Source organism: Pseudorca crassidens, chromosome 20 (assembly GCF_039906515.1).
Source record: "Pseudorca crassidens isolate mPseCra1 chromosome 20, mPseCra1.hap1, whole genome shotgun sequence".
Classification (NCBI taxonomy): Eukaryota; Metazoa; Chordata; class Mammalia; order Artiodactyla; family Delphinidae; genus Pseudorca; species Pseudorca crassidens.
In genome coordinates this window covers 36,339,467-36,356,456 of record NC_090315.1, presented here as the reverse complement: position 1 = coordinate 36,356,456, position 16,990 = coordinate 36,339,467, and the positions used below count along the sequence as shown (strand labels likewise).

At 52.0% G+C, this 16,990-nt stretch overlaps 1 protein-coding gene and 1 long non-coding RNA gene across 5 annotated transcripts in view; one reads left to right on the top strand and one right to left on the bottom strand.

Annotated features, from left to right (window-relative positions):
- The first annotated feature begins 3,481 nt into the window (after nt 1–3,481).
- On the top strand, nt 3,482–14,236 carry SLC38A7 (solute carrier family 38 member 7). 4 transcript variants are annotated; one of them, XM_067719424.1, is made up of 10 exons: nt 3,482–3,751; nt 4,399–4,597; nt 4,819–4,963; nt 5,855–5,953; nt 6,602–6,659; nt 6,841–6,955; nt 8,289–8,436; nt 8,979–9,178; nt 10,020–10,074; nt 12,267–12,509. In XM_067719424.1, exons 1-10 carry the CDS (start codon nt 3,482–3,484, stop codon nt 12,367–12,369), a joined length of 1,392 nt encoding a protein of 463 aa, XP_067575525.1. In that variant the 3' UTR covers nt 12,370–12,509. The 4 variants fall into 4 exon arrangements, with proteins under 4 accessions (XP_067575525.1, XP_067575527.1, XP_067575526.1 ...); XM_067719426.1 differs by lacking the exon at nt 12,267–12,509 and adding an exon at nt 10,284–10,948; XM_067719425.1 differs by lacking the exon at nt 12,267–12,509 and adding an exon at nt 10,281–10,948.
- Nucleotides 9,157–16,990, bottom strand: part of LOC137214973 (uncharacterized) — a 37,700-nt gene continuing 29,866 nt past the window's right edge. The window contains exon 3 of the long non-coding RNA XR_010939115.1: nt 9,157–9,294. This is a non-coding gene — a long non-coding RNA (uncharacterized lncRNA). The remainder of the gene's footprint in view (nt 9,295–16,990) is intronic.

The window sequence follows — 16,990 nt, the reverse complement described above, 5'->3', positions numbered from 1 at the left end:
AAAGGAATAAAGTACTAATATATGCTTCAACATGGGTGAACCTTGAAAACAGCTCATCCAGAGCACAAAGTAGATGAGTGGTTGCCAGGGGCCTGGGGGAGGGATGAATGGAGAGTGCCTGCTAATGGTTACACGGTTTTGGGGGGAGTGATAACAATGTTCTGATATTAGATAGTGGCAATGATTGCAAAACTCTGAATATACTAAAAACCACTGTATTGGGCACTGAAAGTATAAATTTTTTGGTAAAATTCATAAATCTCAATAAAGCTGTTATTTATGTTTTAAAAAACCTGCAACAGCTCAGATGTCCTTCAAAAGTGATTAGTTGCACAAACTGCAGATACCATGGAATATTGTTACTCAGTAATAAATAAAACATACACACACGGCATGAGTCTCTGGGAAATTATGCTTCTGCTGAGTAAAAATAGCCAATCCTAGAAAGTTGCAGACTGTATGATTCCTTTTATATAACATGCTTTGAAATGACAAACTTTTAGAAATGGAGAACAGATTAGTGATTGCGAGGAGTTACAGAAGGGGGGCCTTGCTGGAGGGAGGTGAGTGTGGTTATAAAAGGGTAACAGGAGGGATCCTTGTGGTGATGGAAATGTTCAGAATCTTGAATGTGGTGTAAACCCTACACATGATTAAGTTGTACAGAACTAAATACAAACTAAAAAATGACTATAAATATAACTGAGGAAATCTGAACATGATCTGTGGATTGTGTCAATGTCAGTATCCTGGTTGTGATATTGTACAATAGTTCTGCAAAATGTCACCATTGAGGGAAACTGGGTAAACAGTACACAGGACCTCACCAGCAAGGACCTTTGATGCACGGAGAGGATATAACATAGATGAAGACATTGGAATGCCAAAGATTATGTGACAGCCTGCAAGTGGCACACAGCCACAAACAGAAGCCAGGGCTCTGGACACCCATTCCTTCATTCAACAAATATTTACGTGAGTGACACCAATGCCTCAGATCCCCAGTTGTAGAATCTAGGCCCTAGGGTTATAGCCATGAACAACCCTCAGGCCAGCCACAGCTCAAGGAGGTACAAATGACCCCTCGCTGTCCCTAGTGAAAAAGTCCAGGGTCACTGGCTGTGGGTGTGAACGTAAGAAGGGAGACAAAGGAGGATAATAAGGCCAAATAGCTCTGGCCCACAGCATCCGTACTGGCAAAGACACCAAACCTCCTAATGCTCTTGCTAGGAGGCAGGAGGTGCGGCTTGGCCAAGAGGCCAGGACTAAAGTAACAGGATAAACACGGGCGGGCTGGGGGCCGAGGCTGGTTTGGGGCAATGCGGTTGGGTTGAGGATTAGAGAGCTGGTGTCCAAGACTAACGCCTTGCCGAAAACTACAGCTCCCAGTGTGCCCCGCGGTCCGCCCCAGCGGTCATGTGACCGCTGCTCACGTGTCTCCGCAGCCGGCCCGGGCTCAAAGCACCGCAGGTAAGTGAAAGGAGGTACAGGTTAGTGGAGGTGGAAACGTTAGGTCCCTGGGTCCCCAGGGCCGCCACCGCGGCAGAGTCCTACCCACTCCCTGCAGGACTCTGTAGCCCGGCGTCCTCCGCCCCACACCCGCCTTCGGTCGGCCGGCCCTTGCCGCGCCTTAGCCCGGCCTGTCCCCACCTAGTCTCCACCTAATCAGTCCTAGGCCCGGATCGAGCGCCGGAGCCCGTCCCCAGTTTACCTCACAGCAGCCCACTCTCCTCGCTTCAGGCCTGAGGATCGCCCCCACCCCCCGCCCTGGGTGCGCCCTGGCCCACCTTCCAATGCAGGTCACCCCTTGTATTTCTGGGATCCAGCCCCAGGCTGGCCTGGGAACCTGCTCCGTTGGGATCTGAGGGGCCTACTGCAGTAGTTACAGCTCTGGCCTGAGCGTGTGGGCATCAGGGTTCTAGTTCTGGCTCTGCCGACGAGCCGCTGTGACATTAGTCTAGCCTCTTTCTGTCCGTGGGCCTGTTTCCCTAAGTGAGCTGCTGCTCCACTCCGTGAGTTAGAGCGCCTCAGTTCCCTTCACTCTGCTGGCCCGCACAGAAACAGCTGACTCTTTCTCTGCTGACAAATTTTACGTAGAGTTTGAGAAAGAAGAAACTGAGGGCAGAGAGGGAAGTGAGGAGAATCAAATCCCAGATCTTTGGGGAGAAGGAGCTGTAAGGAGCAGCTGTCCCTCCACCAAAGCCGGAGAGGTGGAAAGAGCAGGTAAGCTGGGGACCATGGAGCAGAGTAGTTTGAGGGGAGCGGGGCTGAGAGATTTCAGACCAGTGCAGAGACCTCTGTGTCTGGGATGTGAGCAGGGTGGAGGACAAGGTCTCACCGCTCAAGCAGCGCTAACTTTGCAGGGCTGTCTCTGGAGCTACGCTGGAAACTTGGGAGACCAAAACTGCCTCCACTGCTCACCGCTTTGATTTTTTGCCGAGTTGCTGGCTGGGTGGGTGGCAGGTTGCACAAGAGGAAGCCCTGTGGCAGCTGACTGATCTTTCTGGACTTGGAGCCAGCAGGGAGACATTTCCCCTGGAGCTGTGTCCCTTGGTTTCAGGCTTGGTGACAGATGTCTGAGAGCACCCAAACTCCCCCTTTTCTCTCTAATGAGTTTAAGGCTCCCAACTTTGTTCAGCCATCACAGGAGGAGCAATGGCAAGCATCTGACTACCCAAGAGGCCTTGCTAGCCATTCTCAACCCCCCAGTGTGCTGGGGGCATTGGAGGGGATGTCCCTGTGATGGGCAGTGGTTAGGTCAGGCATGTGGGGAGATAAGTAAGAATTGGCCTCAATTTTGAAGGGCTTTGAAAGCTCCACAGAATTTAGACTCTGGAGGGAGGTATGCTGGGCTGTAAGACATTGAAATACCCACAGTCCTGGGTGAGGATTGTTCTTGCGACCCTGTGGTGTAGAAACAAATGAGGAAGCCAGACAGATCTGGATCTAAATCCTGCTTTGCAACTTGCTACTTTGTGACCCTGGATGAGTGATCTGATCTCTCTGAACCTTATGATCACTGTCATAAGGAATGAATGAGATAAGATATGTCCATGACTCTCCTGCCCGATGCATGGCCTCTAGTGCTGACATATCAGTACCCCTCTCTTCTGTGTTTATGTCTTATTTACCTGATAGGTCTGTAGGCCTGAAGCAGGCAGGAATTACATCTGACACATTTCTGTCTCTGCCATCGCACTGTGGCACCCAATGCAGTGTTCTGCACAGCGGCACACCCGGGTTTGGATCTCAGCCATCTGATCTTGGGAAAGTTGTTTCACCTTTCTGTGTCTCTTGGGATAACAGTAGTATCTGCCTTTCCCATCTAGGTTGAGGAGAGCCAGAGCCCACAGGCCTCCTAGGATAACAGCCCCAAACAGGCTGGTGGCACCCTCCAGCTGAAGGTGTTCTCTCAGCTCCCCAGGGCATGTGGTCGTGAGACAGAACCCACAGACCCTGCAGGAACAGGACTCCCAGGGCCATGGCCCAGGTCAGCATCAACAGTGACCTTGGCGAGTGGGGCTTAAGCACAGACTCCGGGGAGCGTGCCCGTCTGCTGCAGAGTCCCTCTGTGGACATAGCCCCCAAGAGTGAGGGGGAGGCCCCTCCTGGGGGTCTGGGCAGAGGCACCACTTCCACACTTGGAGCCATCTTCATCGTTGTCAATGCCTGCCTGGGCGCAGGGCTGCTCAACTTCCCAGCAGCCTTCAGCACTGCCGGGGGAGTGGCAGCTGGCATCACGCTGCAGATGGTGAGTGAGCAAGCCTGGCGGGCAAAGGTGCAGTTCTAGTGGTGGGTCTGGGCTCTTCACCTCAAAAGGGAGGCTCTGGATCAGGAGTGGTCAGTTGGAGACACATGCTACCACTCTTTCTCCATCACACATGGCAGACATTACTAATCTATTCCAGCATTCTTTCCTTTGAGCCCAGATGAGGCTTCAAAAGCCTTCCCAGCTATCAGGGAAGTTTGGACGTCGACTGCATATTTAATAATTTCATGGTTACGTTTAAAAAGCAGGCCCATACCTTAGAGCCGTGCTGAAATATTTACTGATGAAATGATATGATAGCTCGTATTTTCTTCAAAATAATCCAGAGTGGGAGAGGGAATAGATGAAACAAGATTGGCTGTAGATTGATGATTTTTGAATTTGAGTGATGGGTACATAGGGGTCCATTATACCATTCTGTCTACCTTTGTGTATGTTTGAAATTTTCCTCAAAACTTCTTGTTTTTAAAGAAAATCTCAACTCCAGTAATCCATTAAAATTGTCCTGCAAGATAAGGCTAATTCGCCAGATGGGCATTGGGCACCGGGCCAGTAAATGCTGAGCAAGACCAGGCTGCTCTTTGCTGCCAGGCCTTTCCCACACCCTCTTGCTATGCCCCTACCCGCAGGCCATGCTGGTTTTCATCATCAGTGGCCTCGTCATCCTGGCCTACTGCTCCCAGGCCAGCAATGAGAGGACCTACCAGGAGGTGGTGTGGGCTGTGTGTGGCAAGCTGACAGGCGTGCTGTGTGAGGTGGCCATTGCCACCTACACCTTCGGGACCTGCATCGCCTTCCTCATCATCATCGGGGACCAGCAGGACAAGAGTGAGGTCCCCCCTCAGTACCCACCCCCAGCCCTGGGGGTCATGCGGTGGGTGGGAAAGAGCATGGAACACCTGCCCAAGGCCTGGCCTGGGCCCGGCATTCATCTGGGAGTCCTCCCTCCTGGCTGCTGGGCCCATTAGACAGATGGAGGTCCCAGCAGAGGTGGAGGACCACACCCTGCAGTAGCCTGGCATCACGTTCCCTCCTTCCTCCCTGTGCAGTTATAGCTGTGATGGCAAAGGAGCCTGAGGGGGCCGGCGGCAGCCCCTGGTACACAGACCGCAAGTTCACCATCAGCCTCACTGCCTTCCTCTTCATCCTGCCCCTTTCCATCCCCAGGGAGATCGGCTTCCAGAAATATGCCAGGTTCGGAGGCCCCACCCCAGCCTGCGCTGGACAGCAGCTCTGATCACAGGCAGCTGGAGACCCAAGGGCTGCAGGGGAACCCCTCTGCTCCATGCCACCTCATCTCCTGGGGCAGCAAGAGTGGGCAAGGCAGGGTAGACCGGGGCTTGCAGGGGTTCCGGCATAAGACCTTCCTTTTGTGTCAGCAGCAAGGGAGACAGTGGCTCTTTGTATCAGTGAGAGATTCAGTTCCAAATGTCCTTGTCGAAGAAGGGATGCATGATAATCATGTGTGAAGGCTGTCTCCTAGCCTGGTCCTTGTCTTTCCCACGGAGGATGGGACTCTTGATCATTTGGGATTGTCAGCCTGGCAGCATTTTCCATGCAGCTTGGTATGAAGGGAAGGGACTAGCTTCCTGGCTCAGAGTCTGAAAAGCTGTGGGATTCTAAGCTGTTTCCTGTGATCCTTTATCGAAGGGGTCACACTCAGTGTCTCCAAGGTTTCCTTTAATGTTGACTTCCCAGTATTTGTGCCTTCAACCCTCCAGCATCTCCTACTTCTCAAAGGCCCTGCTTGCACCTCTCGCCAAGTCTGGGCTGCTCTGATTGAAGTAGCAGATGTGCTTTGAAGCCCAGCCCCCTGCTGTGGTCTCTGAGCCATGGAGCTGAACCACCTCATTTCCCAGTGGCCACAAGTGTCAGTCTGGTCCCCTCCTGGCTTCCTAAATGTGGCTTGTTTCTCTGAAACTTATGTCTCATGCATTTCTTGAGTCTTTGTTTGGGATAGTCTCCCAGTTGGTTCATTAGACACTTGTGGTCACTAAAGTTAAGGGTGGATGTCCCTGGGGGTGGAATGAGAGAAAAGGCAGCTGGGGATAGGGGGGAAGAAGCTTAATCTATCCTTCCTGGCAGCTTCCTGAGCGTCGTGGGCACCTGGTATGTCACTGCCATCGTTATCATCAAATACATCTGGCCTGATAAAGAGATGACCCCAGCGGACATCCTGAACAGGTGGGTGAGGGCCCCCGGGAGACACATGGGGTAGAAGCTGCCACTCGGGCCCCAGGAGGTGCTGGGTCAGGCATCAAAAAGCCACACAGGTGCTCTTCCCAAGGCTCATTAGCTCATTGGGGCTTGACTCATTGGTCATTTTAGGAAGGAGGCAAGAGGTCCTGATCTCTTTTTGCTGGAGAGAAGAGTGACAGCCGGAGATGAGGGAGACTTTGCCACTAATGTCCAACAGATGAGCCAATGTGAGACTAGGCCTCAGGTTATGGAAGCTGCCAAGGTGGAATTGCACATGTTTCAACATGTGCTTATCTGTAATATCTGTATCTTCCACGTGAGAATGAATCCATTTTCTTAATTTAAAAAAAAAAAAGTTTCCTTTTTCTTGAAAGGAACAAATCAGAGAAGCAAAAGCCCAAGTGCAAGAGCCAAAAGTTCTGAATTTTGGTCCCAGGAGGGCCTTCCAGAGCCTCAGTTTACTGACCTGTAAATGGAGATGTGTCCTCTCCCAGTCCCCAGACTTCTGTGGGTTGAATGTGTGCATGCTGGCTGGTGGAGGCCGTGGGGGGCTGAATGAAGAGTAAGAGCATGGCGGCGGTTGGTGACTCTGAGGGGCTCCCGGGCAGCAGCATCTTGTGTGTTTGTCCGCAGGCCAGCTTCCTGGATAGCCGTGTTCAATGCCATGCCCACCATCTGCTTCGGATTTCAGGTGCTAGTTGCAAGGTCCCTTTTGTCCCCTTAGCTCACTCCCCATCCTGGGATGGAATCCACGTTACAGGCAGGATGGGGGAGTCCTGGAAGGAAGGACGGAGTGGGGGCCCCAGGACTTGCCCCTTATCCTTGGGGGTGAGGTCACTTGCCCACCATGACCCTGCCCTTCACCCTGACAGTGCCACGTGAGCAGTGTTCCCGTCTTCAACAGCATGCGGCGGCCTGAGGTGAAGACCTGGGGTGGGGTGGTGACGGCCGCCATGGTCATAGCCCTCGCTGTCTACATGGGCACAGGTGAGTGCTCCCCTCCGAGGGCAGGGCTTAGAGGGCTCCCACTTTCCCTCTTTGTCCCCAAGTTGTCTGGCCCAGGATTTCCTGGGGACAGCCCTGCACTCCCAACACGTCAGACACTTCTGTAGGCACTGGCTTGAACTTGGGCCACCCTGGGCCTCCTCCTGCCCAAATGAGAAAGATGTATGCATGCGTTCATTCAGCAGCTCTCAGTGGGTGCCTAGTAAGTCCCAGGAACTTTCTCAGCATGGGGGATGGCATGGAGATAGATAGACCCCGTCCTGCCCTCATGGAATTGACAATCTAGTCGGAGAGAGAGTCTTATAGGAGCAAGTCAGTCAGGAGTCAGTAAGGAAATCCAGACAGTGGTGAGTGCCATAGTAATAGGGAAACGGGAAGCTGTGAGTGGGACTGAGTGGGGTTGGCTTTGGTGGGTAGGTCACAGGTGGCTCCTCTCTGAGGAGGTGGCAATTGGGGAAGGCCAAATCATGAGAAGGAGCTAGAATCTGAAGACCTGGGGGAAAAGCATTCCAGACAGACGAACCAGAAAACGCCAAGTCCCTGAGGCCGGGACAGAAGAAGGTCTGCATAGCTGGAGTGGAGCGAGTTGAGGGTGGGTGGCGGGCAGCACGGCCAGACAGGGAACACAGCCAGATCCCTGAGGACTGTTGGGAGGCAGAGAGGAAGCGCTTCAACAGGGGCGTGGCTTGGGGACACCCGGCTCTGGGTGTTGTGTAGAAAATGGTTTGGGTGAGGGAGCAGTGCTGGGAGACCACAAAGAATGGCCCTGTGATTCCTTCCACAGATGGTTCTCAGGACCAGCACTGTTCTAGTTTCTGAAGACACAGCAGGAACAAGGGTGGCAAATAGGCAGAGTCCCGTTCTCCTGGGGCGACAGACAATAAACGAGTAAAAAAAAAAAAAAGTTCCAAGAGAGAGGAGTGCTCTGAAGAACACAGAACAGGGTGGTGTGAGGGAGTGCCTGGGGGCAGGGGTTATTGTGGACGGGCTGGGTGGGGAAGCATTCTGAGGAGGGGACAACGGAGCTGAGACCTGAATGATGAGGAGATGGGCAGACAACGTTAATGCGGAAGCTCTGAGACAGGAACTGCTGGGTGAGTTCAAGATCAGAAAGGTGACGGTGTGGGGGCGGGAGATGTGAGAAGTCAGGGAGGGAGGCTTCTGATCCCAGCCTCGACACCCCTCTGAGCTTCAGTCTTAGCCTCCAGAGCTGCTCCGTCATCTCCCCACCTGCTGCTGGACCCAGCGGTGAACGGTCCATGGCCCTAACCCTCCGAGGGTCGCCTGGACCCAGCCCTCTTGTCCCTGCCCTCAGGCATCTGTGGCTTCCTGACCTTCGGAGCTGCTGTGGACCCCGATGTGCTCCTGTCCTACCCGTCGGAGGACATGGCTGTGGCCGTCGCCCGTGCCTTCATCATCCTGAGCGTGCTAACCTCCTACCCTATCCTGCACTTCTGTGGGCGGTGAGTCCCCTCTCCACCCCACCGGGGTGCTCCCTTTCACCAGGGCCTCTGAAAGCCCTTTGAACATGGGCCTTGTGTAGAATCCATTTTATAGAAGGAGAACCGGAAGCCCAGAGGAAAGAGTCAGTGCCTCGCATGGCCCTGCAAGTACTCCCAGCCGGGTCTTTGGGGGTCCCCTTTGTCCCAGAGTCACCAAAACATTCTGTGAGTCCTCTGAGAACCTCTAGTCCAGATCCTTTCCTGAACACCCTGCTTTCTGGGTACCCCAGACCCTTCCTTTTCAGGAGACTAGTAGTATATGTTCCCATGGGGTGTGCTAGTCCTGGGCCAGGCAAGGCACTAAGCCGTTCCCATTCACCATCCCGTCCGGTCCCCATGGCAACCCTGAGAAGAGTGCTGCTAGGCCCATTTCAAAGAAGAGGAAACTGAGGCCCAGGGGTTAGAGGCTTGCCTACAGTCCACCCAGTCGGGGGTCTGGCTCCATGGCTGGAGGTGGGGAGCTGTTAGCAGGGGCGCCTCTGAGCCGCTCTCTGTGTGGGCAGGGCGGTGGTCGAAGGCCTGTGGCTGCGCTACCAGGGGATGCCGGTGGAGGAGGACGTGGGGCGGGAGCGGCGGCGGCGAGTACTGCAGACGCTGGTCTGGTTCCTGCTTACCCTGCTGCTGGCGCTCTTCATCCCTGACATCGGCAAGGTCATCTCGGTCATTGGAGGGCTGGCCGCCTGCTTCATCTTCGTCTTCCCAGGTGTGGACCCCTGGCATCCCCGCAGCACTCTCTCCCAGGGCCTCCTGGCCTGAGCGCATCACCTCCCGGGTTATTGATCACCCACTTCAGGCTCTGGTGTGTTTAAACGTTATCTCCTGCAAAGAAGATGTAGTTGTCATCTCCATTTCACTGGTGAGGAGGTGTGAGGATCAGAGAGGGTAACAAGCTTGCCTAGAGGTTAACAAACTCAGCTAAAGACTAATAGAAGCTTTTCAAACCCAAGTCTGTCTAGGTCCACAGCCTATACTCTTAACTCTTCATTCAGGTACCTGTTACTCCCCGACTATCAGGGATCTGGGTGGGTCAGCCCATGACGGGGTAATTAGGGTCTGGTGGTGGCACCGTGACACGGGTCGGGAGACCTGAGTTTCAGACACGATCTGCCACCAGATCCCTGGGCAACTGTCCTATCTGCCCAGTCATGAGTTCTGCCTGTACCCAGCTTACTTCTCTCTAGGAGGCCACCTGGAAATCCCTTGCCACTTTGCTTGGAGCAAGGGGGACACATCTGCTCAGAAGTGCACTGGGAAGGGCCCTGCAATGTAGACACCACTGAGTCACCTCCCTGTGCTGCCCCTTTAGCTCTGGGGCTTGCATGCAGCCCAAGGGGTGCCTGGCAGGTGCTGGCTCCTCCTGGGAGACCAGATGCCAGGTGTCCAGCTGGGTGCAGAGTGGAGACAGAGGCAGAATGTGTGGAGGAGTAAACACAGGCCTTTCTCCACCCACCATCACTGCCTCCTGGCAAAGGGGGAGGCTGGACTGCTGGGTGGTGTGGGGGGGGTGCCCACCCAAGCTCCCAGGGCCACCTCTTCTCTTCTAGGGCTGTGCCTCATTCAAGCCAAACTCTCTGAGATGGAGGAAGTCAAGCCAGCCAGGTAAAGCAGGGCCCGGCCCGTGGTCCTCTCAGGGAGGTACTGGATGGGGGGTGGCCTTTAAATGGATAGGAGTCAGGAGACTTGTGTACTTTGAAAAACTTTTTTGAATACTTCTTTTAAAATGTATAACATGTTAGTTGTAACAGTTCAAATACTACTGAGGATTTGTTTTTAATTTTTTAATTTAATTTTATTTTTTTATACAACAGGTTCTTAGTAGTCATCAACTACTGAGGATTTTAGAGAAAAAAATGGAAGTCCCTCTTACCCCACAGCCCGCTCCCCACCGCTCCCTTCTCCTGAGAGAGCTCCATGAGATCAGCACAGCCTGTGCCCTTGTAGACTGTTTCTGTGTGTGCACATGTGTCTGTGTACACAAAGCTATGCACGCATATACACAAACACATGGGGTTTTGTGTCTGGTTAGGTTTTTTCAAAAATGGTTTCATGCCAGACACACTTTTCTGCTACTTGCTTTTTTCGCTTAACCACGTATTTTGGAGATCATTCTATGTCCACACAAGAAGATCTACTGCTTCCTTTTTCCATGGCCGTAGAATATTTTGCTGTTTGAATGTGTCCTGAATGTGAACACACTTCTGCATGTACACCTTGGCACAGCTGTTCGAGGATCTCAGTAGCATCGATTCTTAGAAGGAAATTGCTCCATCATAAGGCACGCTCATTTTTACTCTGGCACACAGGTTCAAATTACACTCCAAAAAGGCAGTACCAGTCAGAGTCCCAGAAGCAGTGAATGAAAGTGCCCTGTTCCCCACACCCCTGCCAGGACTGTATATAGCAGCCTTTTCAATATTTGTTAGTCTAATGGATACAAAACACTACATGTTTAAAAAATTAACCATTTTTACCATTTAAAGTGTTCAGTTCAGTGATATTAAGTTCACTCATATTTTTGTGTAACCATCCCCACCATCTACCTCCAGAACTTTTTCATCATCCTAAACTGAAATTCTGTACCCATTAAACAGTAATTCCCCATTCCCTCTCCCCTCGCCGCCACCATTCTACTTTTTGTCTGTGTGAATTTGACTCTTCTAGGTACCTCATGTAACTGGAATTATACAGTACTTATCTTTTTGTACCTGGCTTCTTTCACTTAGCATAATGTCCTCAAGGTCCATCTATGTTGTAGCAGCCTTTTTAAGGCTGAATAATATTCCATTGTATGTATAGGCCACATTTTGCAAAACACTGCATTCTTTTAATACGTGCATGTCCCTGAATGGTAGAGAAGTTATGACCAGGTTGCATGCTTTTAAAAAAATATATTGTGCAAGTAATATTCATTGATTATAGAAAACTTTAAAAATACAGACAAGTCTAAAGAAAATAATAATCACCTTTAATATCCAGATATAACCAGGAAATTTCTTGGCGGTCCAGTGGTTAGGACTCTGCTTTCACTGCTGAGGGCATGGGTTCAATCCCTGGTCAGGGAATTAAGATCCCACAAGCCAGGCAGGCAAAAACAGGAAAAAAAAAAAAAAGAAAGAAAAAATTCCAGTTGTAACCCTGTAGCTATTTTTGATACATATCTTTGCAGATGTCTCCTTTTTTATTTATTTTTTTAATGAAATGGATCACTCCATGTGACCTGCTTTTTCCTGACCATCTTTCCATCAGGAGATATGCATTCTTTTTTTTTTTTTAATATTTATTTATTTGGCTGTCCCAGGTCTTAGTTGCAGCACGTGGGATCTTCCATTATGGCATGTGGGATCTTTTAGTTGTGGCATGCAGGATCTTTAGTTGTGGCACACGGGGGTCTTTAGTTGCAGCATGCGAGCTCTTAGTTGCGGCATGTGGGATCTAGTTCCCTGATCAGGGATGGAATCCGGGCCCCCCGCATTGGGAGCTCAGAGTCTTAGCCACTGGACCACCAGGGAAGTCCCAGGAGACATGATTCTAATTCTGGTCCTGCCCTTGGTGTGCTGTGACCAGTCAATTAATCCCATTAGGTCTTGGCCTCTTTACCCATGGTCTAGGGATCATACACCCAGCCCCATAAACTGTTGTATGAAAGTCGTTGAGAAGTAGGAAGTGCTCTTCCCATAGGAGAAGTGGTACAAGTAATTAGAGTAATTAACTGATATATATATAGAGAGAGAGGTTGGCAAATTCACAAGTGGATCAACTGACCAGGCCCTCTCTCACCCTCTGCTCTACAGCTGGTGGGCGATGGTCAGTTACGGAGTCCTCTTGGTCACCCTGGGAGCCTTCATCTTCGGCCAGACCACAGCCAACGCCATTTTTGTGGATCTCTTGGCATAACCAGTGCCTCCCAGGGAATTCTTGGCCTTTGCCATTGGACCCTGGAACCCATTTCGTAGAGCTTCAGGACCACCCTGAGTCCGGCATCATTCCCCTCTACTGGTGGGATGACATCTGGACATCCTTTTCCAGGGACAGTTCTGGGGTGAAATCAGTCCCCACAACCCTGGACAGTTCAAACCCAGCTCCCTTCCTGCCCCCGCATCCTGGCAGTGCCATGGATGGTAGGAGGAGGTCTCGTGTCACAGAAGAACCTTCCCCCCTCTTCCACCTCTCAATTTCTCCATGCCTGGAAGCCACGGGTGAAGAGAGTCGGTAGGTCTCCGAAGGGACAACTCAGCCTGACTTCCCTCTGGAGAAAGAGTGTGGACCAAGGGCTGCCATCCTCCACAGAGAAGCCTGCCCTGGGTAGGGGCTGTGCTCATTACCCCGGGGCTCAGTGCCTGCTCCAGTCTGTCGGCAGCCCAGCCAGCAGTGGCTTCCTCCGGCAAGTTCCAAAGGTAGCACTGAAATCGTACAGGTGCCCCGAGGCAGGCAGATGGATGCCTTGTCCACTGCCTCCTGGGCCTGTGGTGAGCCTGACAGCCCTCTTGCCCATGGCTGGTTGACATTTCCCAAGCCTTTTGGGGCCTCACCCTGTCTTCTTACCCAGACCTGATGGTCCAGGCATCCCTCTGCTCCTCCATCCCCAGACATCACCAAGTCTAATGTTTACAAACGGTGCCAGCCCGGCTCTGAGCCAGGGGCCAGGGGCCGTCCCGTGCCACGGTGCTGTGAGTACTCCTCCCTTAACTTTCCCCAAGGCCGGAGTGTGCTTTTCTCTCTCAGATTCCTGATGGGTCCCTCTTTTCAGAGGCACAAGGTGGGGTGAGGGAGCAAGCTGGGAACCCCATGCAGGCTGGGCTGGTGAGGATCAAGGTGAACCTGTCTGGCATCTTCACTTTGAATGGCTGCTTCTCTTCTCCCTGCCCTGCACGTCTCCCCTTCCCTGCCAACCCAGCCTGGTACCCTGGAGACAAGAAAGGCAGCTGGGTGGCCACTGACTAGGCAACGTCTGAGTGTAGTCACGCCAGCCTACAAGTTTCCCTTCCAGTCTGGATCTCGTCTGCTCCTGTCCCCCATCACCTCTTCGCCACCACCCCATTTTTCTATGTAGCTCAGTCTCTCCTGTTCACATAAGTATGGGGGTGGGGGTGGACCAAACCCTCTCTCGTCCACTTCCTCCGCTCCACAGGTCTACCAGGCCTGGCCTCGGCGGCCTGTCGATCACACTGAGGTCACACCTACGTTGTGCCCCAGGCGGGGTGAGGAAGGATATTTTCCCCTTTCATATCTTGAACACCTTGGCCACTCACTTAGGCCAAGCCTAGGCACCGAATCAGGCTTCCTCTGCCTGGAACACCTAGCGTTCTCCCTGGCCCCTCCTGCCTAAAACCTCTGAATGCAGTGGTGGGGTGAGAGGGATCCCTGCCCTCAGGACAGTGAGACAGAAGACGCAGAGCCTTGGGGGGCCAAACAGGCTTCTGCTCAGACCCCCGGACTGGGTGACCTGCCTTTCCTCACGTTCCCTGGGGGCCAGACCCACGTGGCCGTTTTCTGTCGGCCTGCTGCACAGCACCAGGCCCTGCCAGTGCCCACCCCAGATACGGTCAGGAGGATGGCCCATCAGCAGCAGGGCTGCACTGCCTCCTAATGTTGGATTTCAGTGAGGGCTGGGGGCATGTACGGGGAAAATGAGCTGGAATCTGGCCTAACCTCAGGAGCACCTTCCCCTGCCCTCTCTGCCAGGGCATTTTACTGTTTCTTTTCTACTTCTGCACATTCAGACCAGGGAGGATGGTTAATAAAAAGGGACTTGTGCTGCTGAGCTGCGTGGCCTGTGTCTGGTGCCAGGGACAGTCCAGGCCACTGACAGGAGGAAGACGGGCTGGAGTGGGAGTAGGGGTTGGGGTGCGATAAGGCCGTTTGGCCTCACCGTCTGTGACCCCTTACTCGAGAATGGGCCCATCACGCTCCCTTTCCCAAGCCGGAAACCTGCAAGTGGTTCTTAACACTTCTCTCTCCTTCCACATCCCATCAGACTTTCCCCACTGACTTGGGACTCCGCCTTGGTCTGTCCTGCTGCCTCTACCTTGGTTCAAGTCCTTCCTGTGTCTTCCCTGCACCACTGCAGCCTCAGATTAGCTTCTGTGTTGTATGTCCCTCCCTGACCTCAAGTTTTGGGGTGAGCTTCAAACCCCTGAGCATCCCTCCCGCTTTGTCCTTTCAGAGGCAGGTGTTGAGAGCAGGCGCTATTGTCCTGGTTATGGAGCCTCTCACTGTGCTCAATGCTGGGGAGAAGAAATTCAGCAAAACACACCAGCTCTGCTGTCAGTCTACTGGGGAAGACTGATGCTTAGCAAATCATCACAAACATAAACATGCAAGTTGTGATAAATGCCAAGAAGGGAAAATACAGAATGTTACATTTGGGGGTCTGAAGCTTCCCTGGGGAGTCAAGGAAGGTTTCCTGGAGGAATTGACATATGAACTGGCCCCTGAGTGATGAGCAGAATGCACGAAGTGAAGAGAGGTGGGGAGACCTTTCCAGGCTGTGGGAAATGCATGTGCAAATGCCCTGTGATGGGAGGAACATGGTCATTTGAGGAACTGGAAAGTGGCCATTGTCGGTGGAGTGGGTGTGGGAGAGCAACAGAGGTGAGAGCAGAGCATTCTGAGATGGTCTGCAACGGCTCCCCCTGGTCCTCAGAATAAAGTTGAACCCGCCCACCTTCTACCACACTCCCCATCCCTGTTCGGGTATTTTGCAAAGATCCCTCCCTCCTGGTGGAGGTGGGGACCCTCTCCAAGGAGGAAACATGTTGCAAGACTAGACAGGTGGGACAGCTTTGGGCCATGGTTCACACCTGCCTAGTGGACCAAGAGCTTGAGGTTTGGTTTCACTTTCTCTGAGTGAACAGAGGGAAGGAAAGGTTACGTCTAGGCCACAGGCAAATGCCCAGCCAAATTCAATCAAGACTTGTAAGCATTTAATCAGTGTCTGTCTCCCTGTTAGACTGTAAGTTCCACGGGAGCAGGGTCACATCTCCCTTGTCCATCAGGTATTTTAGTCAGTGCCTGGCACATAGCAAGTGTTCAGTAGTTGTTGAACAAATGATTGAATGAATATCAACTAACACTTGTTGATTTCTTACTTTGTGCCAGCACTTAACTTGCATCATTCACATTTGGTCTTCATGACAACTCTATGCAAAAGTGAAAGCTGAGAGATGTTACATAGTGTGCCCAGGGAGTAAAATTGGAGCCCTCTTGCCGTGCATGAATGAACAAGTGAGCAGAGGGCTCTCTCAATCTGGTGATTTCTGACCCCGGAAGGCAAGCTCAGGAACCTCCAGCCCTCATGCTGGCACCAACATCAGACCCTAAAACCTTTGACTTACTGTCCCATCCAAACCGTGTCAAGTTGTGGGATGCCTGCTGGCTGGTGGCTCTGGGCAAGTCTCTTCCCCTCTCTGGGCTTCTGTTTCCAGACTCTCTAACATGGGACTGATCATCACTGACCTTACTTACCTCCCAGGATAAAGGAGAGCCAATGTCAAGAAAGTACACGAGAAAAATGACAGAAGTGCTTTATAACCAGAAATCCACGTTTGCAGAAGAAATACGAAAACTCAGTTTCTCCTCAGGAGGACACAGGCAGAGGTTCCCCTAGCACTTCCTTGGAGTCAGGGTACTTCTCAATCTTTAATGTGCATACAAAATTTTTATCTCCTTAGGATACAAATTCTGATTCAGTAGATCTGGAGTGGGGCCTGCAGTCTGCATTGTTAACGCTCCCAGCTTCGCCCATGCTTTGGTCCTTGGACTGCACTTTGAATAGCAGGGGACTGGTGGACAGACCAAAGGCTTTGGCTTCAGACAGACCTGGGGTGGATCTCAGCAGTGCTTCTTTACAGTGGGAACTCAGAAATTAGTTCACTTCTCTGAACCCCACTCTCCTCGACTATGAAGTAGGAGTGATGGTGCCCATCTTATAGATGCAAATATTATAAATCCAAGGACAAATGGCATAATATACGTGAAGTGCCTGGCAGATAGCAGGGATTATGTTGGTCATTTCCCTGTACTGGAAAGAAGGGGGGTGGGGTGGGAGGGTAACTGCAATTTCTTCCTTTAGTCAATAGAGGTCGCCTCTGAATAATTTCGGCTTACGAAAGTGAGGAGCCTATGGCCTCAGAGGACAGTCCAGTCCTGAGTCATTAGGGTTCCTGGTGAACTGCTGCCTAGCACTTCTGAATGATGTCCCTATACTGGGGCAGGGCCACTTCTAGATCATGGCCTCCAATCTGGTGGGGGAATCAGACCAATCAAATAATCACAGAAACTAATTATGTAGGTACATGTGCTAGATGTAGAGTCAGTATTGCAAATCCAGATTTGGTAATTCATTGCTATGATACAATGAAAAATTTTTCCATAGGTGTGGAGGAAGGCCAGAGACATTGTCGTCAGGAAGAAGGAAGACGGCAGACACCCTGTCCTCCAAATACTTTGTGTTTCCTGAGGGGGCAGTGGGGTGGGGAGGGGGGAAGGAATAGGCACAAGATGCCTATTTGGATAT

What these genes read in the sequence shown, in the direction of transcription:
- SLC38A7 (XM_067719424.1), top strand. Translation starts at nt 3,482, where the DNA reads ATGGCCCAGGTCAGCATCAACAGTGACCTTGGCGAGTGGGGCTTAAGC. An exon ending in ATCCTGCACTTCTGTGGGCG is followed by an intron (nt 8,437 to 8,978) that starts GTGAGTCCCCTC and finishes CTGTGTGGGCAG; the next exon opens with GGCGGTGGTCGAAGGCCTGT. An exon ending in CTTCATCTTCGTCTTCCCAG is followed by an intron (nt 9,179 to 10,019) that starts GTGTGGACCCCT and finishes CTTCTCTTCTAG; the next exon opens with GGCTGTGCCTCATTCAAGCC.